General features: G+C 40.2%; 1 protein-coding gene across 1 annotated transcript; it reads right to left on the reverse strand.

Annotated features, from left to right (window-relative positions):
- Positions 1 to 507: 507 nt before the first annotated feature.
- LOC308278644 (small ribosomal subunit protein eS21-like) lies at positions 508 to 780 on the reverse strand. The gene has a single exon (XM_080718541.1). The coding sequence runs from the start codon at positions 770 to 772 to the stop codon at positions 521 to 523; it is 252 nt and encodes an 83-aa protein (XP_080574667.1). The 5' UTR covers positions 773 to 780; the 3' UTR covers positions 508 to 520.
- Between the last annotated feature and the right edge of the window lie 20635 nt (positions 781 to 21415).

Below are 21415 nucleotides of genomic sequence, written 5' to 3' on the forward strand. Positions count from 1 at the left end.
TCTCTTAGGAATATATATCTGGAAACAAATGCAGAGTTACACAGTAAACTCTATGTTTAATCTTTTGAGCAAAGGTCAAACAGTTTTCTGAAAGTGGCTGCACCATTTCCCGATTCCACCAGCAATTAATGATGGTGCCATTTTCTCTGATTTTTAACCAGCACTTGTAATTATCTAAACTTTTTATTATAGACACTTACAGTGAGTATAAAGTAGCCTCTCACTCTGGTTTTGATTTGCATGTCCCTAATGAGTCATGATGTTGAGCATTTTTTCATGTGCTTACTGGCTATTTGCTTATCATTTGGAGAAATGTCTATTCAAATACTTTGCTCATCTTGTCTTTTTTTTTTTTTTTTTTTTTTTTTGCAGTACTGAGGATGGAACCCAGGGACAGTCGACTTCTGAGCTATACCGCAGCCCCATTTTTTATTCTTTATTTTGTTTTTTGGTTTTGGTTTTGGTTTTGGTTTTCCACGGTTTATTTATGACAAATACTCTGCACCATAACTTCCTCCAGTTAAAAGTTCTTTGAGACAATGCCATCTGCCTTGGCCAGCCGAAGAATGGAGTCATCTGCCTCACCCATCCTGCGAATGGCCCCACAGATAGCGTAGGTCTTAAACTGACCATTAAACCTGCCTGTGGCCTTATCAACCTCAGCCACGTTCATCTGGATGGATGCGTGGTCCTTGGCACCGATGATACGGTTGCTGGCGGAGCATTTGCGCGGCACGTACAGGTCCACGAACTCGCCAGCGTCGTTCTGCATGTTGAGACCGGACCAGCTGCCTCCACCACGAGTGAGCAGAGAAAGTTTTATTCTTTATTTTGAAACAGGGTCTCACTAAGTTTCAGAGAGCCTCACTAAGTAGCTGAGGCTATCTGCGAACCTGAGCCTGTCTCAGCCTCCCAAATGCTGGGATTACAAGTGTGTGCCAAAACTCCCAGCTTTATTCTTTATTTTGAAACAGGTTCTCACTAAGTTGCAGAGGGTCTCACTAAGTAGCTGAGGCTGGCAGTGAACCTGCAATCCTCCTGTCTCTCAAGTACTGGAATTGCAAGCATCTACTAACTTTTTTAAAATTTCTTATTGGTGCATTGTATTTATACATCATGATGAAGCAAAAAACTTGTGTAGACATAAATGCACACATCACCCAGCCAGCCCCCAAGCAGTCCCCACTTCACTCCCTCCCTCTCATGCTTGGCTTAATGGTTGACTATGATATGATTTAATACATTGTGCACTTTAAAGAGTTTCCTTCTCCCCTCTTCCCATACCCACAGTTAGGTTGCCTTATTTGCTCCTCTATAGAATCTGCTTTTTCACCTGGAGTTCCTGCTATAACCCCTTTCACATATTAGGGAAAGCATCTAATTCCTTACTTTTTGTGACTGACTAATCTCACTTAGCATAATGTCCTCAAGATCCATCCATTTCCCTGTAAATGCTGCAATTTTCTTAATACCTGAGTAAAATTCCATTATGTACATGTCCCACAGTTTTGTAATCCATTCATCTTTTTAATGGACATCTTGGCTGGTTCCATAGTTTGGCTATGATGAATTGTGCAGCTATGAACATAGATACACATGTATTAGTTTGATAGTATGGTTTCCTTCCTTTTGGGTAGATACCCAGAAGTGGTATTGCTAAATCTAATGGTAGATTTGTTCCCATTCTTCTGAGGATTCTCCATTCTGTTTTCCAAAGTGGTTGCACTAATTTGCAATCCCACAAACAATGTTTTAGAGTTCCCACTTCTCCACATCCTTGCCAGCATTTGTTGTTGTTTGTGTTTTGAATGGTTGCCATTCTAGTTGGAGTTAGGTGAAATCTCAGGGTACTTTTGATTTGCACCTCTCTGATTGCTAATTATCTTGAACATTTTTTTCATGCATTGATTGGCCATTTGAATTTCTTCTTTCATGAAGTGTCTACTTAATTCACTTGCCCATTTTTTTGATTGGGTTATTTGTTTTCTTAGTGCTGAGTTTCTTGAGTTCTCTGTATATTCTAGATATTAGTCCTTTGTTGGAGGAGTAGGTGGTGAAAATTTTCTCCCATTCTGTTGGCTCTTGATTGAGGTTCTTGACAGTTTCCTTTGCTGTACAGAAGCTCTTCAATTTCATGCAATCCCACATATTGATTTGCCTTTTAGTTTGTTATGCCTTTGGGGTCTTGTTGAGAAAGTTTTTATCTGTGCCTATGCATTGCAGAGTTGGACCTATACCCCCTTCAAGGAGCCTCAAGGTCTCTGGTCTAATTTCCAAGTCTGTGGTCCATCTTGAAATGACTCTTGAGCAGGGTGAGAAAGTGGGATTAATTTCCAGTTTGCTGCATACGGTTATCCAGTTTTGCTAACACCATTTGTAGAACAGACTATCTTTTATCCAGTGTATGTTTTTGGCCCCTTTGTCAAAAATCAACTGGCTGAAAGTGCATGGACTTGTCTCTAGGTCTTCTATTCTGCTCCATTGGTCTATGTATCTGTTTTTGTGTCATTAACATGCTGTTTTTATTATAGTGGCTTTGTAGTATGGTTTAAAGTCAGGTATTGTAATTCCTCCTGCATGTTTTTGTTGCTTAGATCTACTTTGGCTATTCTGGACTTTTTGTTGTTCCAATGAATTTAAGGACTGATTTTTCTATGTCTGTGAGGAATGATCTTGGTAATTTAATGGGCATTGCGTTGAATATGTAGATCACTTTTGGAAGGATGGCCATTTTATTTTATTTTATTTTTTTATTTTTTATTGGTGCACTGTATTCATACATCATAGTGGGATACAAACTTTTGTAGACATACATGCACACATCACCCAGTCAGCCCCCACCCGATCCCCACCCCATTCTCTCCCCATCCCTCCCTCCCATGCTTGGCTTAGTGGTTGACATCTAATATTATAGCAATTTATCCAAAATTAAAAATGATAATCTCACATAACAATTTCATTTGTCTGATACCAAGCTTTTGATGACTTAAATATAACATTTCAATATTTCTTTTTGCTTTCTTTCTTACCAGAGAATATTTTGTTTCTATTTTTTAAGTGAAACTATCATATATTTATATATTTATTTTTCAGAAAAAAATCTATCCTAATATGGAATATGGATTCTATTCTAGGTACCCAAAACGATCTTGAAAAAGAACAAAGCTAGAAGATATATATTTTCTGAGTTCAAACCATATAAAGCTACAATAATTGAAACAGTGTAATACTGTTCTAAAGGTAGATATATAAAGCATTGGAGTTAAATACAAGCCTAGAGCTAAATTCTTCCCTATATTGTCAAGTTATTTTTGACAAGGTTGCCACGAACATTTGGAGGTAGAAATAATAATCTTTTAACTAAATATTGTTGAAAAATGATAATGACATGGAAAAGAATAAAATTGGACCCTTACCTAATCCCATATACAAATATTAACTCAATATAGATAAAAGACCTAAATATAAATCTTAAGAATATAAACTTTTAGGAGAAAATCTGGGCCATAAAACTTCACAAAATTGAAATTGGCAGTGATTTCTTGGATATGATTTCAATGGCACAGGCAACAGAAGAGTATACAAACTCCCTAAAAAATAAAAAAAAAATATTGTATATCCAAGGACAATGTAAACAGAGTTAACAGTTACTAATAGAATGGGATAAAATATTTCCAAATGCTATATCTGAAGGTATATTAATATTCCAACTAGCAATCCTAAAAATTAACAACAATAAAGGCAAACAATACCATTTAGAGATAGGTATAAGACTAACATAAATAATGAATCTCCACAGATAACCAATCTTAGTTGACTGTTGGATGGAAAATCTTGTTTCTCTGGTTCTGGTGTGTGTTACCTATTTCTTCTTTGTAGTTAATCTCTGAGTATTTTCTCTAGCACTGGTTTTGAAGACATAAATTCCTTCAGTTTCTGTTTGTCATGGAAGCTTCTTATTTTTCCATCTAATTTGATAGAAAGTTTTGCTGGGTAGAAAATTTTTGGCTGGAAGTTGTTTTCTTTCAGAGTTTGGAATATGTTACTCCAAGCCCTTCTGGCTCTCATGACTTGGTTTGGGAAGTCTGGAGTGATTCTAATTGGTTTGCCTCTGAATGTCACTTGGCCCTTTGTTTTGGTTGCCTTTAAGATTCTCTGCTTGGCTTCCACAGTGGTCATTTTGACAATTATGTGGCGTGGGGATCCTCTTCTCCGATCCTGTCTAAAGGGAGTTCCATAAGTTTCCTGGACCTGTGTATCAACCTCTTGCTCTATGTTTGGAAAATTTTCTGCTATTACTTCCTTGAAGAGATTGTTGATCCCTTTGGTTTCACTTTCTTTTCCCTCCTCTATTCCAATTATTCTTAGGTTAGCTCTCTTAAAATGGGCCCATATTTCTTCAATGTCAGATTCCTGCTGTTGGATATTTTTTTCTAGATTAAAAACTATGTGTTCATTTTTGGAATGATCATCTTCTAAGAGTGAGATTCTGTTCTCCATGTGGTCTAATCGGTTGTTTGTGCTTTGAATTGAGGCCTTTACTTTATTAATTGCATCCTTTATCTCTTTTTGGCTCTCTCTGAGTTCTTTTTGAAGCACCTCTATTATTTCTACAGTTATTTTCCTGATTTGATCTTCTAGTAATCTCTGATTTTCTGTTTTTTTGGGTTCTGATGTTGTGGGGTTGTGGGCATTCATTGCTCCAGTGTTATTCCTCTTTCCCATGATTTCAGAAGTTTGTGCCTTCTCTGGGTTCTTCCCTTGGGTCACTATGACTTCACTTAAGGTGCTCTGGATCTCAAGTCTGTAGTATCTCAGACCCCACTACTCCTTTACTGTTGTATCACAGAGTCTCCGACCCAGGGAGTCGATAGAGGCTGCTTTAAACTATGGGGGGTGCCAGGTTGCACGTTCTCCTATGGTGTGATATCTCTGCCACCGCCACTCCCCCACTGGGTCAAGTCCCAGGGAGTACAGTACTGGGATTTCTCCTCTGTGGCCCGCAATTTGACTCACTGTTCTTGAGTTCGCAGATGTAGCTGTACTGGACTCGGTGAATTCGCTGCTGCTGCCGCCGGTGGCAATATGGTGCTGCTACGCCCTCGGCCGTGAGGCTGGCTTATTTCTTCTTGGTTTTGAGTTCCACTCTGAGTCCCTGCAGCGTGTGATGAGCTCAGCCACTGGGAGCTTTAGATGCTCCCTGCGCTGAAAAATCCCACCTGGCTGTTCCGCAGCGGCTCACCTCGGCTTGCTGTAGCAGTCCGGTGAATTCGCCTCTGCCACCGGCAGTATGGAGCTGCTGCCGTGTCCTCGGGTGTGAGGCTGGTGTATCTCCTCTGTGGCTCTGAGCTCTGTTCTCAGTCTGCTTTCTCTCTGGAGCCTGGTGATTTTTTTGTTTCTCTGGTGATGGTGTTTTCTGGCTATGAAAGGCGCTGATTTTGTGGTAATGGAGATTGGTTGTTAGCGGGGCTCTTAAGCCCCGCTTTTCTAGGTCACCATCTTCCCGGCTCAAGGATGGCCATTTTAATGATATTTATTCTGCCTATCCATGAGCATGGCAGATCTTTCCATCTTCCAAGATCATCTTTGATTTCTTTTTTCAATGTTTTATAATTTTCTTTGTAGAGATCTTTTACCTCCTTGGTTAAGTTTATTCCTAAGTATTTTATTTTTTTGTCGTAGATCCTGAGTGGAAGTGTTTTCTGAATTTCTTTTTCAATGGATTTATGGTTTGTGTACAGAAAATCTTTTGATATTTTAAGATTGATTTTGTATCCAGACACTTTGATGAATTTGTTGATCAGTTCTATAAGTCTTTTGTTTGAGTTTGTTGGGTCTTCTAGGTATAATATATTATCTGCAAATAGTGAAAGTTTGAGTTCTTCTTCTCTTTTTCATTTTGAAACGTGGTCTCACTAAGTTGCAGAGAGCCTCACTAAGTAGATAAGGCTAGCCACAAACCTGTGATCTTCCTGTCTCAGCCTCTCAAATACTGGGATTATGAGTATGTGCCACCATACCCGGCTCACTTTGTCTTTTTCTTACTTACATTCCTATTGTTAAATTGTAAGTTCCCTATATATTCGGGTTAAAAATCCCTTACTGAATAAATGACTTTTTGTACCATTATTTGAGTTTTATGTTAAACCTTTATATCTAGACATTACCTTTGTAACCCTAGTACTTGTGATACAGAGACAGAAGGATGGAAGTTTCACAGCCAACCTCAGCCAGCAACTTAGGTCCTCCAAAACTTAGTTAGACCCTATTTCCAAATAAAAAAATAAAAATAGTTCTGGGAGCGTATGTCAGAGGTAGAATGCCCCTGGGCTTCACCCCCAACATCACAAAAAATGTTTACATTTTACAGTGCTGCATGACTGTAGTTCCAGTCCACTTGGGAGGCTGAGGTGAGAAAATCACTTTAGCTCAGGAATTTTAGGCTAGCCTGAGAAACATCATGAATCTTGAAATCCTCTCTCAAAAAAATCCTTGAAGCATGGTGGCACATGTCTATAATCACAGTACTTGGGGGACAAGAAAGGAGGATTGAAGATTCACAGCCAGCCTCAGCAACTTAGTGAGACCCTGTTCCAAAATAAAAATATCTGGGTCATAGCTCAGAGATAGAATATCCCTGGGTTCAATCCCAATACCCCCCCAAAAAACCTTTAAAAATATGAAGATGAGATAAGTGTTGTGGTACACACTTGTAATACCAAAACTTAGTAGGCTGAGACAGGAGAATCACAAGTTCATGGCCAGCCTCAGATACTTAGTGAGATCTATTTCAAAATAAAATATAAAAAATAGGGCTGAGGGTGTAGCTCAGAAGTAGAATGCCCCTGGGTTCAATCTCTAGTACCAAACTTTAAAAAAAATGAAGATCATTCTTTGCCCAGAGACCTTATAAATCCTAGCCACTGGCTAGATTTGACCTGCAGGCTATTGCTTTCTGAGTCTTGATCTTAATCATGGGTTTTCAAATTTTTGTTTTAGTGGTTGTAATAAGCCTCTGTTGCTTTAGCTCTCTAGGAACATTTTTTCTGGTATTAAAACCTAGATTTCCTTTGAAACTATCTTTCTCCCTATCTCATGCAGTCCAATGGGATTGTCCATGAAGATCCTGTGTCTTCCTCTAGGTATGAAGTTAACAGCTAAGATAAGCCAGTCTTTCTCAAGAGAGTAATTTCCTAGCCAAGTAAAGTGACAAAGAAGCAAAGACCAGTTGGAGCTGCATCATTACAGCAGAACTGGCTTGGTGAGTCTGTCCCAGATTCCCACAACTGAAATCCTAGAGTTGCCCTGCTCTTGTTTATTCTGAAACCTACTGCCTTAGCTTTGCCTTCAGCTATTCCTATTTCCTTCTAACAAAATCTATCCAATTCCTTTTGCTCATTATACAAAGTCAATCCCTACTGCTAGCATCTAAAAGGCAGAGCAATCAACTCTTCACCAAGCAACACCGTGCACAGAACCTCAATATGTAAAACAGATAAATCTGTGTAGCTTTGGTTGAACAGGAGTGAGCACCCAAAAATCATCCTGCTATGGCTCTCCCATTGTGGTCCCTGGGGCATCACCATGCCACTATAGAACAAGTTAAAGCCTCTGGACATGTGCCCCTAATGTACATTCCAACTCAGGTACATTAAAATTTAATGAGTCTGATAAATGGATGAGGTGAGAAATTGGAGAGCAAAAAAAGTTTTGGGGTTGGTCAGGAGCAGTTGTACTGATGGATCTCCTAAGAGAAGATGAATTAAGCAAGGCAAAAAGAGAAATGCAAGGTTCAGAGAGCTCGCAAACAAAATGAAGCTACTAAAGGAGGAAACCAAACAAGTCACATGGGCGAGCACACGTGCGTGTGCATGCGTGTGTGTGTGTGTGTGTGTGTGTGTGTGTGTGTGTTTGTGTGTTTTACTGGGGGTTGAGACCAGGGGCATTCTGAGCTACATCCCCAGTCCTTTTTATTTCTTTTTATTTTTGAAATAGAGTCTTGCTATGTTGGTAAGAGCCTTGATATGTTGCTTAGGCTGTCCTTGAATCCACAATCCTTCTGTCTTGCCCCCCTAAGTATTGGAATTACAGGCGTGCCCCCACCACACCCAGATAATAAGCTAGATTTTAATTCAAAATTAAGTATTAATTAATAACATGATCTAAAGATTTCTATTTAGATAATAAAGGAAAGAGCAAGAGATACAAAGAAGTACTTATCGATGGAAAAAACTACCAAACTAAAACTTTGGTTTTCTTTTTATTAATTATTATATAGAAATATAATCTGTTGCCAAAAATAAATCCTTACATCTATAGTCAACTTAATTTTTTGGTACTGAACATTGGTCCTAGGGGCATTCTACCTCTAAGCTACACTCCCAATCCTTTTATTTATTTATTTTTTTGAAACAGCATCTCACTAAGTTGCTAAGACTTGCCCAGGACCTGTGTTCCTCCAGTCTCAGCTTCCCAAGTACTAGGATTACTGGTGCACACCACTACACCAAGCTTCTAGCCTATTTATTTATTTATTTATTTATTTATTTATTTATCTGCGGGTCTGGGGATGGAACCCAGGGGCATTTGACCTCCAAGCTACACCCCCTGCCCTATTTTTTATTCTTCATTTTGAAACAGGGTCTTACTAAGTTGCAGAGAGCTTCACTAAGTAGCCGAGGCTGTCCACAAACTGTGATCCTCCAGGTCTCAGCCTCCCGAATACTGAGATTACAAGCGTGCGCCACCACGCCCGGCTGCCAGTTTAGTTTTGAAAATTGTGTCTAGACCATTAAATGGAGTAAGAATGATCTCTTAAACAAATGGCACTAAGAAATTGGATATCCACATGCAAAAGAATAAAGTTAGTTAGACCTTCATTTATGTCATATACAAAGTTAACTTGAATAGGTCAAGTATCTAAATTTAACAGCTAAAACTGTAAAACTCTTAGAAGAAAACTTAGAGGATATCTGCATAACCTTGAAATTGGCAGTGTTTTTTTTTAAATGACACCAAATGTACAGACAGCAAAAGGAAAAAGATCAACTGAGCTTTATTAAAATGTAAATCTTCTATGCATCAAAGGATCTGTCAAGAGAGTGATAAAACAACCAACAGTTGGAAGAAAATATTTCTCAATAATTTATCTAATAGGGTTTAACATTTAAAATATAAATATAATTCCTGAAACTCATCAAGGAACAACCCAATTAAAGTGGGCAAAGGACTTGAGTAGTTATTTTCATAAATGAGATATACAAATAGCTTATAAGTACATTAAAAGATGTTCAACATGAGTTATCAGGAAAACTCAATTCAGACCAGAAGGAGATACCACAACATACCCACTAGAATAATTAAACTTTTTTTTGCACCGGAGATTGAACCCAGGAGTGTTCTATGTCTGAATGACACCTTCAGCCTTTTTATTTTTTATTTTTATTTCATTTATTTATTTATTGTGGGTCTGTGGATGGAACCCAAGGGTATTCAACCTCTGAGTTACGCCCCCTGCCCTATTTTTTATTTTTTTATTTTGAAACAGGGTCTCACTAAGTTGTGGAGGGCCTCACTAAGTAGCTGAGGCCGTCAGCAAATCATAGTACTCCGGTCTCAGCCTCCCAAATGCTGGGATTACAAGCGTGCTCCACCACGCCCAGCTATTTATTTCATTTTTATTTTGAAATGGGATGTTTCTAAGTTGCTAAGGGTCTCACTAAGTTTCTGAAGTTGGTCTTGAGCCTGAAATCCACCTGTCATAGCCTCGCAAATACTAGGATCACACATGTGCACCACTACACCTGGCTCAAGTTTTAAAAAGCAAAGCAAAAACAATAACCATTGGCAAAGATATAGAGAAATTGTAATCCTCGTACACTGTTGACAAGAAAGTAAATTGGTGCAGTTACTGTGGAGAACAGTTTGGTGGTTCCTCAAATGTTACAGATAGAATTACCATATGATCCAGCAATTCTACTGCCAATTAGATATTCCAAAAAGGTGAAAAGAAGGGCTTAAACAAATATTTGCATCCAAATACTAATGGCACCATTATGCAACACATCCCAGATTTGGGAACAACCCAAGTATCCATCAGCAGATGAGTGAATAAACAAATTGTGGTACATCCACACAATGAAACACTATTCAACCTTTAAAAAGAATGAATTTGTAATATATGCTATAATTTGAATGAGTTTTGAAAACATTGTACTAAATGAAGTTAACCAGATGTCAAAAGTGACATATTGCCTGATTTCATTTACATAAAATATATAGAATAGGTAAATTCATACAGACAAAAAGAATATTAGAGGTTACCAGAATTATTGCTTGATATGTACAGTCTCTGTTTGGGGTGATAAAATATGGTAATTGGTACATAACATTTTAAATATAATTAATACCAATAATTATATACTCAAAATGGCAATATATTTAATTTTTTGCAGTACTGGAGATTGATCCCAGGGGCATTCCACCTCAAAGGTACACCTCAAGCCCTATTTTATTTTTTATTTTGAAAAGGGTCTCGCTAAATTGTTGAGACTGGCCTCAAACCAATGATCCTCCTGTTTCAGCCTCTCGAGTACTGGGATTACAGATGTGCACCACAATGTCCAGCTATCTTATATAATTTTATTACAATAAAAAAGTAGGAGGAGAAGGAGGAGGAAGAAGAGGAGAAAGAGACTTGTATTTAGTCCACACACCGTGTGTGCAATAAAGAGGATTGGGGGATTATGAGCAAGACCCTGGGTTAAGAATTTATGCTTTCTAGTGCTGCTCCTGACCTAGAGCGCTGCTAGAAAGCATAGGCAGGACGTATAGTGAAACAGCAGAATGCTGAAGATGCCAAAGAGGACTAAAAGCCCCTCCCATCCTATGGGAAAGTGAGAAGCCCAGTGACAGACATTCAAATACAAGATGATGTGCAGGCCTGGAATCATGGCAGGTGCCTGTGGTCCCACTGACTTGGGTGGCTAAGGCAGGAGGATGACAGGTTTGAGGGCAGCCTGGGCAACGTATGAGATGCTATCTCAAAAAAAAATTCTGGCTAGGCATAGTGGCACACACCTGTAATTCCCTTACGTAGGAGGCTGAGACAGGAGGATTACAGATTTGTGACCAACCTCAGCATCTTAGCAAGACCCTATTTCAAAATAAAAAATAAAAAAGTCTGGGGGTATACCTTAGAGGTAGAATGTCCCTGAATTTTATCTCCATTACCACAAAAATAGTCTGACTGGAACTCACAGCCATATGCCGTATGCGCTGAGTATTGACTGAGTCTATTTGATAGGCCAGTACTATTGCTGGTAGATATGTCTGTGTCCATGTTTGACACCTAGTTAACACTCAGGCTCGAAATTATCCTGCAGCCTAAGATTACCTGGAAAAATGAGAGATATGGTTAAATATTTACTTAAAACTATTCATTTCCATCTGTTTCCCAGTGGAAGCATGCATCTTTAATTAGGTTCAAGAGATGGAGCAAATTGTTTGGTACCTGTTCCTCTCCCAGCTCTCTCCACTTTAATCCACCCATAACTGTGCTGGGCTGTGCATATCCAGCAACTTGTTCTTGTAACACATAACAAATTTAGGAACAACCCTATCATTTAATCTAAGTTCTCTAGGCCTTCTAATGGAGTCTTGTATTTGATGAGCCAAATAAGTAGCCAACTTCCTCTAGTAATTTCAAATCTTTGGTCTAATGTCTAGGTCTTTCATCCATCTTGAGTTGACTCTTGTGCAGTGTCATAAGTTGGGATTTAATTACATTTTTCTATAAATGAATAACCAGTTTTCCCAACACCATTGGTTGAAAACTCTGTCCTGACCTACTGCTTTTCCCACTTTGTGGCCCCCTATGGAGTTATTTGCCATTTAACTTCTCCTCTCCAATTTGGGAAATGGTTCCCCCATGCCCACCTACTCCCAGTCTCCATTTGCCTTCACCACCAGGGTTTGTGTAGGACTTGGCTTTCTGGACTTTACTCACTGCTTTATGTAAACATATTGCCCAGAGTCTTTCCCCTGCTTCATCCATGTGCTTCAGTATGCCACCTGAATGAAGATCGCATCTCTCCCAGCCTGTTCCGTAATCAACTGTTGCCTACAGCCCCAGCTCTGGTTAAGAGATACCTTCTAATTTCTTATGAAGATGAAATCAAATTGAAATCTCACTTCTTTTAATAGAAAAATAGATCTCTTAAAAATGATTCCAGAGCCGGGCGTGGTGGCGCACGCGTGTAATCCCAGCATTCGGGAGGCTGAGACCGGAGGATCGCGGTTCGCGGACAGCCTCAGCTACTTAGTGAGACACTGCAACTCAGTGAGACCTGGTTTCAAAGTAAAGAATAAAAAATGGGGCAGGAGTTGTAGGAGGTCGAATGCCTCTGGGTTGCATCTCCAGACCCGCAAAAAAAAAAAAAAAAAAAAAAATGATTCCAGAGAGCTGGATGTCAAACATTCCAAGAACATATTTTACTTCCAGTCCCTTTTGATGCTAGCTGTGGTCTAAAAAGATTCATTGGCAGCAGTGATGGCTTTCCCAGTAGACAGATTTGACCCATACTTAGGGCTCCTACAAAGTGAACATACCCCCCTCAAAAGGAGATGAAAGCATTTGCGATATTTTGTTTTTTAAAAATATAACCAAGTCAGTCATGGCAGTTTCTACCTGTACTGAGAAGAGAGGCTGAGACATGAGAATCGTAGGTTTGCTGCCAGCCTCAACCCTATTTCCAAATAAAGAATGAAATAGGGCTAGGATGTACAGCACAGAGGTAGAATGTTTCTGGGTTCAATGCGCCAAACCATAAAACACACACACACACACACACACACACACACACACACACACACACACACACTGAGGCTAGTGTATAGCTCAGTGGTAGAATGTGTATTTAGCATAGGTGATGCAATTGGTTCAACCCCTAACACTCCCCCCCCAAAAAAAAAACACAGTTAAGGCAATCACAGAAAAACAGAACTTTCTTAGGCTTCCTTACACTTATTTTCAATTAAATGCTGCTTTTGTTATTTCCAGTTTAATGTTATTTTCAGAATGTTAGGCTACATCATAATCTCCACCTAATTAATGTCACTACAGGTTTTGGTTTGTTTTTGGTACTGGTGATTAAGCCCAGGGATACTGAACCTCTGAGTTTCACCCTCAGACCTTTTTATTTTTATTTTTTATTTTGAAACAGGGTCTCACAAAATTGCTGAGGGTTTTGCTAAGTTGCTAAAGCTGGCTTCAAATTCACAATCCTACTGACTCAGCCTCCCAAGCACTGGGATTACAGTTGTGGGCCAACACACCCAACTCTACAAGTTTTAATAAATCTCTGTATGACCATTTTGCTACTGTCCTGTGGATTCCCCATAGTCTCTTTGGGAGCTACCTAGACAATAGGGACAAAGGAGGAAAAATACTGAGTTCAGAAATGGGTGAGGTCTAGGTTAGAACATTTGCTTCAGGCCTTCTCTTGGGTGTTGTGGCTGAATAATTTAAATTCAAAGCTGAAGCAAAGCTAAGACTAACAGACAACCAGATTCAGGTTTCAGTGAGTCACAAAAAGGCAACTGAAGTTCAAAGAACAGACATTTAGCTTTATTTTTTTCTTTTTATAAAGAACTCTTATGAAGAGAAAATTAATTTCTGTGACTCATAAACAGAAGATTTCCAAAGCTCCAAGGCTTGTATGCAATTATGTTGGATAACTTGATGAGAAAATGGATTAATTCTATGTTTCCTACAAGTGCATCCATTATATAAATGTGCACTCCGTAAGAGTAGTTTCAGAAGTGGTGCTGGTTGGCAAGGGAAGACGAGGGCTCATTCTGGTTAATAACCAGAACATCTCCATGTGCACCAGACACCTAAACTTGACTTTGTATGTGATTAGCTGCTGGCTACATGGTAAGAGGGTTTCTTTTTCTTTCTTTTTGGTACTGGGAATGAACACAGGGACATTCTACCTCTAAGATTCACCCGCAGCCCTTTCTTTAATTTTTTTGTTTTGAAACAGGGTCTAAGTTTCTCAGGCACTTACTAAATTACTGAGGCTGATCTTAAACCTCTGATCCTATTGTCTAAGCCTTCCAAGTGCTGGGATTACAGGTGTGCACCACCACACCTGGCCACAGCAAGAGTACTTCTGAGCTTATGATGCACCTGGGAAATAGCAGGTCATTTTCCAGCCTATATGTACCACATCAGGCTGCTCTGAAATATTGGAGGTAAGCTATCCGGATGCTTCTAGGTGTGAAAAGATCAATGGACTCTATATCAGGAATAATTAAAAACAGACAGGACCATCTGAAACTTCATAGCATCACAATAGAAAGTGGAGAATTGGAAAGGCAGACTCAGGCAATCATCCAAGAAAGTCTTCAGTATTTACATACTATTTTACTTGACTTTTACATGTTGCTACAACATCACAGGAAAAAAAATCCTTTCTGCAAACATAAGAAATGTGACCTCCAAAAGGATGTTAATTTTACAAATTGGTTCAAAGAACACACTAATTACCAAATCCCTAGCTCTTTATTCTTAAAGTTGTTTCTGAAGATGATGACAACAAATGGTGCCCCTGAGCTCTCTGGAATCACTGTAACCACTCTACGACCTGCTTCGGTGTCCAGCCTGCTCCTTGCCTCTGCTTCTGCTTCTCCTAGGTTTGCAAACAAAAGGACACATGAGAAGAGCCTAGATCAGCCATGGTATCATGGAGACACTGAGATCTGGGGAGAACATGTCAAATAGACAGCAAAGGGAAGAGGAAGTGCAGTAACTAAGCTCCATCCATTAACGATGGAACCTATACCCAGGTCCTGCCCAGGAACAGGAGTAAAAATGGGAGAGGTCCATATTCTCCAGGGCCATGGCTTCATATAACTGCCTGAGCTCCTGCCCTTTGTCAAGTGGAGGTCCACTCAGGTCTCTCCTATCAATTCCAAGATCATATATCCAACTGCCTACTCAGCTTTCCCACTTAGGGTAAGATAAGCACCTCAAACTTAACATACAAAAACTCTCTAACTCTTTGTGTATATTTGTGGGGAGGATTGAACCCAGAGACATTCTAACTCCAAGTTACACCCCCAGTACTTATTTTAAATTTTGAAACAGGGTTTTGTTAAATTTCTGAAGGTCTTGCTAAGAGGCAGAAGCTGTCCTCAAACCTGTGATCCTCCTGTCTTGGCCTCCCAAGTATTGGAATCACAGACATGTATGTGCCACCACACCTAGGCCAGAATCCTAACTATTGATCCTTGTCTACCTCCTTTTCCAAACCTACCCACAATCCCCTTAGTCTCTCTTAACACAATTTCATTCTTTCAGTGGCATAGATTAGCATCATCAAAGACACAGGCATTATTCTGACTCTTCATCTTAAACTGTATGTATATCCAACCCATTAGAAAATACTGTGGATTCTACCTTCAAACGATATCCCGAATCTGACCACATCACATCTCCTGCACCTCTACCACTCTGGCCTGAACCATCTGGAGGAGCAGCCTGTAATCATACTTCTTGAGAGGCTGATACAGGAGGATCACAGATTTGAGACCTGCTCACAGTAATTTAACAAGACTCCCAACAAAAATGGCTGGAGTGTAACTAAGAGAAAGAAAGCCCCTGAGTTCAATCCCCAGTACTACAAATGTGCTTGCCTAACATGCAAGAGGCTCTCAGTTTGATTCTCAACACTGGAACAAATTTTAATTTACTTAAAATTAATCCCCTTCATGCTTCCTCCTGTATTTTCTTAAGTCTGTTCCTCCACTCATCAGCCAGACTGATACATTTACATTGTAGGACAGAGCAAGGCATGGTGACACATGCCTGTAATCCCAGTACTTGGGAGGCTGAGAGGAGGATTGCAGTTTTAAGGACAGCCTCAGCAATTTATCAAGCCTCTCAACGACCAATTGAAACCCTGTTTCCAAATAAAAAATATAATAGTGGTGTAGCATGGAGGTAGAATCCCCCTGGGTTCGATCTCCAGTACCACAAAAAATAGACAATAGATAGATGGATAGATAGAAATATAGACACATAAAAGATTGTCACTACTCAGCACGCTCTCCTGGTTCACTATTTTAGTAGTATTCAAAGCTAAAGTCATTTCTATGGTCTAGAAGGCCCCACCTGATCTAGCCTCCCACTATGCTCTCTTGTCCTGCTTGTTTCCTTACCCATTCCACCCCAGCCACAATGACCTCCACATTGTGCCTGGAAAATGCCAGGCACCCCTTCACTTGAGGTCCTTTGCTTGAGCTATTTCCTCTTCCTAGAAGTTCTGCTCAAACCACGACCTGCTCGTTTGCACTCTCTCCTCCTTCAGGTCTCCACTCACTCTAATTGTACTTATTTAAATGAATATTTGATATCCCTAATCAAATTTGCAGTCCTCTCCCCAAGATGCCCTTCCTCAGCTTTATTTTTCCTCATTGATTATCATTGGTCATTGAGGATATTTTTGTTGTTGTTAGTAGGAAATGAACCCAGAAGCATTCTACCTCTGAGCTATAACCCCAGTTCATTCATTCATTCATTCTGGTATTGGGAGTTGATTCTCAGAGGTATTCCACCTGAGTTATACCCCTAGCCTTCCTTATTTATTTATTTATTTATTTATTTATTTATTCATTCATATACTTATTTTGCGGAACTTGGGATTGAACCCAGGGACATTCTATCTTCAAGCTACACCTCCAGCTCTATTTTTATTATTTATTTAGAAACAAAGTCTTACTGAGTTGTGGACAGGGGCCTCACTAGGTAGCTGAGGCTGACCACAAACCTGTCACCCTCCTGTCTCAGCCTTCCAAGTACTGGGATTACAAGGGTGTGCTATCACGCTTGGCTTTATTTTATTTTTCATTTTCAAATTTGCTAAATTGGTGGGGCTATCCTTGAACCTGCAATCCCCCGGTCTCAGCTTCCCAAGTACTCAGTGGTTTGTGCCACTGCGCCTAACTCATTGAGTTTATCTACTGTAATCAAAGTCCCACGAATTTGGAGATTGTTGTCTGTTGACTGTGATATCCCCTGGTACAGAGCCTGATATGGATCCAGCTGTCAGTAGTAAGAATATGGCCCTTCTCCCTCCTTTTCCTTTCCTGCATCCAAATACTTTTAAGAAATTTTATTCCTCTAGTCTATTTTGACCTTGATGCAAAAATGGAAGGCTTCCTTTTCTGCAAGAGACATTTCTGATCTTAGTAACAGGAAGTAGAGAACGGTAAACCCACTATTTCCCCCAGAAAAATTTTTCAGGCTCATTGCAGTGTTGTACACCTGTAATCCCAAACCTTGGGAAGCTAAGACAGGATAATTGCAGGTTTTAATTTTATATTTGTATATTTTCTCTCATTAGTCGAAGGTAGAGAGAGAATAGGAAACATAGAGGACTGTGCAAAGAAAGATCTATAGAATTGTTGAATTTGGTTGGAAGGAGATTTACATAGGGGAAGAGGAAGAACTTGGGAAAGAAACAGTTCAAATAATATTTTGGCAATGTGTGAAGGTAATACTATCAATCTCACTAACTTGTGTGGGGAAGGAGAGGGGGTTAGGGTGGGATGTGATGAGAAGTAGGCAAAGAACTGTGGACATGTATATTTTTAACATCTGGAAACTTACTATGATGTGAAATAGCAATAAATTGCACCAATAGAATAATTAAAATAGCCGGGCATGGTGGTGCATGCTTGTAATCCCAGCAATTGAGAGGCTGCAATGAAAGGATTGCACAGGTTCAAAGTCAGCCTCAGCTACTTAGTGAGGCTCTCAGCAACTTAGTGAGACCCTGTTTCCAAATAAAATATAAAATAGGTCTGAGAGTGTAGCCCAAGGGTAGAAAAGCCCCTGAGTTCCATCCCCAGTAGCACAAAAAATTAAAATAAGTAAATATTATCTTCACATGTCCAAAAAAAAGTGAATATGGGCGGCCATTCTAATAGGAAAAAAAAACACGAAAGCCTGTTGCAGTGGCACCTGCAGTCTGTAATCCTAGTACTTATGATGCTGAAATAGGAGGAGCACATGATTGAGGCCAGCCTCAACAACTTAGTGAGATCCTCAGTAACTTAGTAAACTGCTTCAAAATTAAAAAAAAAAGAAAAGGCTAAAGGTATAGCTCAGAGGTACAATTCCCTTGGGTTCAGTCTTTAGTACAAAACACACACACACACACACACATACACACAAATACACACACAAACATGGTGGGACATGCCTATAATACCAGCTGCTAGGGAGGCTGAGGCAAGAGGATTGCAAGTTTGAGGCCATCCTGGTTAACTAAATGAGAGTCTGTCTCAAAATAAATAAAACAAATAAAACAAAAAGAGTTAGAGTGTAGCAGAGAGTACAGTGCTCCTAGGATCAATCTCCAGTACAAAATAGAGAGAGAGAGAGAGAGATGCCTCCAAAATCAGTCTCCCTCCAAATGCCAGAGGATCTGAGGATCTGTGCCTGCCCTCACATGGAGCTCTTCCCTCAGCCCCAAGCAGGGCCTCTCCTCCCATGGCCCCACTCAGTACCTTCCTGAGAAACCCACAAGGTCTAACTTACTGCTCTCAGTGGAGGGCCCAAGATCTGAATTCCCAGGATACCTTTCATCGAGCACACCTGAGTGGTAACCCACACAAGAACTGAGGCCTGGGATTCACTTGCCAATTACAGCTCATTTTCCCAGAACCTGGCCTCTCATCTTTCTGACATTCAGGCCCAAGGGACCTACATCACTGTTTTGTGTGCAGTCTGTATACTTTGCCTCCAATCAAGCATTTAAAACCCTTGCCTGGGAATGGAGTGAAAAACATTTTTGGAAATATTCAAAACATGCATCCCGTTACCTCAATGAGAACCATAGCTGGGAATGTGACATTTATAGGACATGTCAGTGGAAAAGATTACTTTTCTTAAAATACATTTGTTAAACGATAGGTAAAACAGCAAACGGATGGGAACCTACAACTGGGAGACATCACAGGAAGAGGAGAATATGATTTTTATTATAAACATATGCATTTTATTATTTCTCCCAGTGAGGATCAAGATTGGGAATCTGCAGCTGTGAGAGGGCAAGGAGAGAGCAGTATTTTTAGACCTGTCACTTTAAAATATACCTTCTCGTGGCTGGCTGTAGCGCTGTTCTAAACAAGGCCCTCTGGAGCCTAAACACTATGAAGAGGAATATACATAGAAAACAAATGATTAGTAGCTGCAGTTCTTCTTGCCCTCAGAAACACCATTTCTCTTTCTTTTCATTTCTTTTTCTTCCTTTTTTTGTGGTGCTGGGGATTGAACCTAGGGGTATTCTACCTTCAAGCTACATCCCAAGCTTTTCTTATTTTACTTATTTTTATTTTGAAACAAGCTCTCTCTAAGTTGGTGAGGACCACACTAAGTTGCTGAGGCTGGCCTCGAAATTGAGATTCTGCTGTCTTAGCCTCTCAAGTACTGGGATGACAAGCATATGCCACCATACCTAGCTTTTTTATTTTTATTTTGAAATAGGGTCTTGCTAAGTTGTTGAAGGCATCCTTGAACCTGTGCTCTTCCTGTCTTGTCCTCCTAAGAACTAGGATTATAAGCATGTGAAATATAGCTTGGCTTGTCCCAAGTACTAAGATTATAAGCTTGTAAAATACACTTAGCCCTGCTCCTTCCTTGGGCTCGGGCAATTGGGCCACTGTTCTCTTGTGACTGAACCCTGGACTCCTCAGTGACTCCCTCATCTCCCATAATTCTAATCTTATCGGTACTAAATCCTGCTGTTTCTATTTCCAGAAATCTCTCTGAGCACAAACACAAGACGATACCATGCTATGGGTCTTCCTATGGGCTTTGGACCCATTCCTTTCACATCCACTACTTCCTCCATGCATCCAACAAGAGGACCAGCCCCAGTTTACAGAGAGGGAAATGAGTTCCAAAAAGATGAAGCTTATTGTTCAAGGTGACATAGTTCAATGAAGAGGGGGACGTGAACCAGCTGTATCTGACTCTAAATCCTTGCCTGTGCCAAGGCTATGCTATCTCCACTTTCCCACCCCCAGGCTCAGCCAACCACTATCCATGTGTGTTATCCTTGACAGAACACCCTTTGCCCCACTCCTTCTGATCCTGTCACACACAGGGTCACAGATATCTGCCACAAATCCTTCATTCCTTACATACTTGTCCTTCTGCTGTGTGCTCTGGATTGCCTGGGGATCCTATTCCAAAGTCCTCATGCTGGCATTCAATACCCTCCCAAGCCCACACTTCTATCCAACCTTTCTTTAACAACTACCCTCCCTTACTTCACCTTCCTTGATCTGGCCTGTAATGCTCATACTCATTCTCCTAAGCTTTGATATCTTTGTCTCATTTCCAAACCTTCACTGATGACTCCAAAAAGGACAAAAAGATGTGAGCCTCTGCTGTGTTGCATATCATTTGAGTGATTTGTGTCTCTCTCTTCTCTCCCCGCCCCAAACCAATATCTTACTTCTTGAGTGTCTGGTATCATACTAGGCAAAGCAAGGGCACCCAGTAGTTTCTGAGCTATTTTGACTCAATTCTGTGTCATGCTAACAGGCTTTCCTAAAAAAGAAGGGCTGATGGAAAATTACGTGAGTCCTGTGAAAGCAGGTCCTTTATTCATGGTGATGCCAGAATTTCAACAACAGTGGGAGTTTGCTTTTCCAAGAGCTGAAAGCACAGCATCCAACCATTCAATCAAGCCATTTGGTCTGTTTGTCCCCTTAAGTCAAACAGTCTATACCTTGTGGCAACCAGAAGAGCAAGTGGGAGTGACAGGCACTTTAATCACTGACAGGTCATCACGTACATGGGACTACTCTGCCAGCAAGAAGGTAATTTCTCCAGCCACTTTGCAAATGACCGAATTATGGGTTTATTGAATTGTTGACACTGCTAAGCTCAACATTTTTGTTTACTTCTCTTGTTACCCTTGGCATGGTTTCCATACGGGAGAAGGAAGGCTCTCCTGTGCTATTATCTCCCTAGGAGCGCTAAAAATACACTTTGTCTTAAAATAAAGGTCTTCTTTAGTTCCTGAGAATCTCTACCCCTACCTCATCCTTCCCAACAGGGTCTCAGGCCTGTGGACAACATTGAAGCCATGTCATATTTTGGCCCTTGCTTTCAAACCATTTCCTAGTAAAATATTGTCATTTTGGGAAACAATTCTGCCAGGAAGTCATTTCAGGCAAAAATCAAATCCACAGCACTCCACACAAATAACAGCCTGCAAAAGCCCTTCAGTGGGACTCCGAGAACTGCCATTTGGAAAGGAGGTCAGGAAATGGACCATAAACATCTGGCATTCTAAAAGACTGGCCTGGGGGCTGAGCAGATGTGAGAAACCAT

The sequence above is a fragment of the Muscardinus avellanarius genome, assembly GCF_963383645.1.
Source record: "Muscardinus avellanarius genome assembly, chromosome: X".
Taxonomy (NCBI): Eukaryota; Metazoa; Chordata; class Mammalia; order Rodentia; family Gliridae; genus Muscardinus; species Muscardinus avellanarius.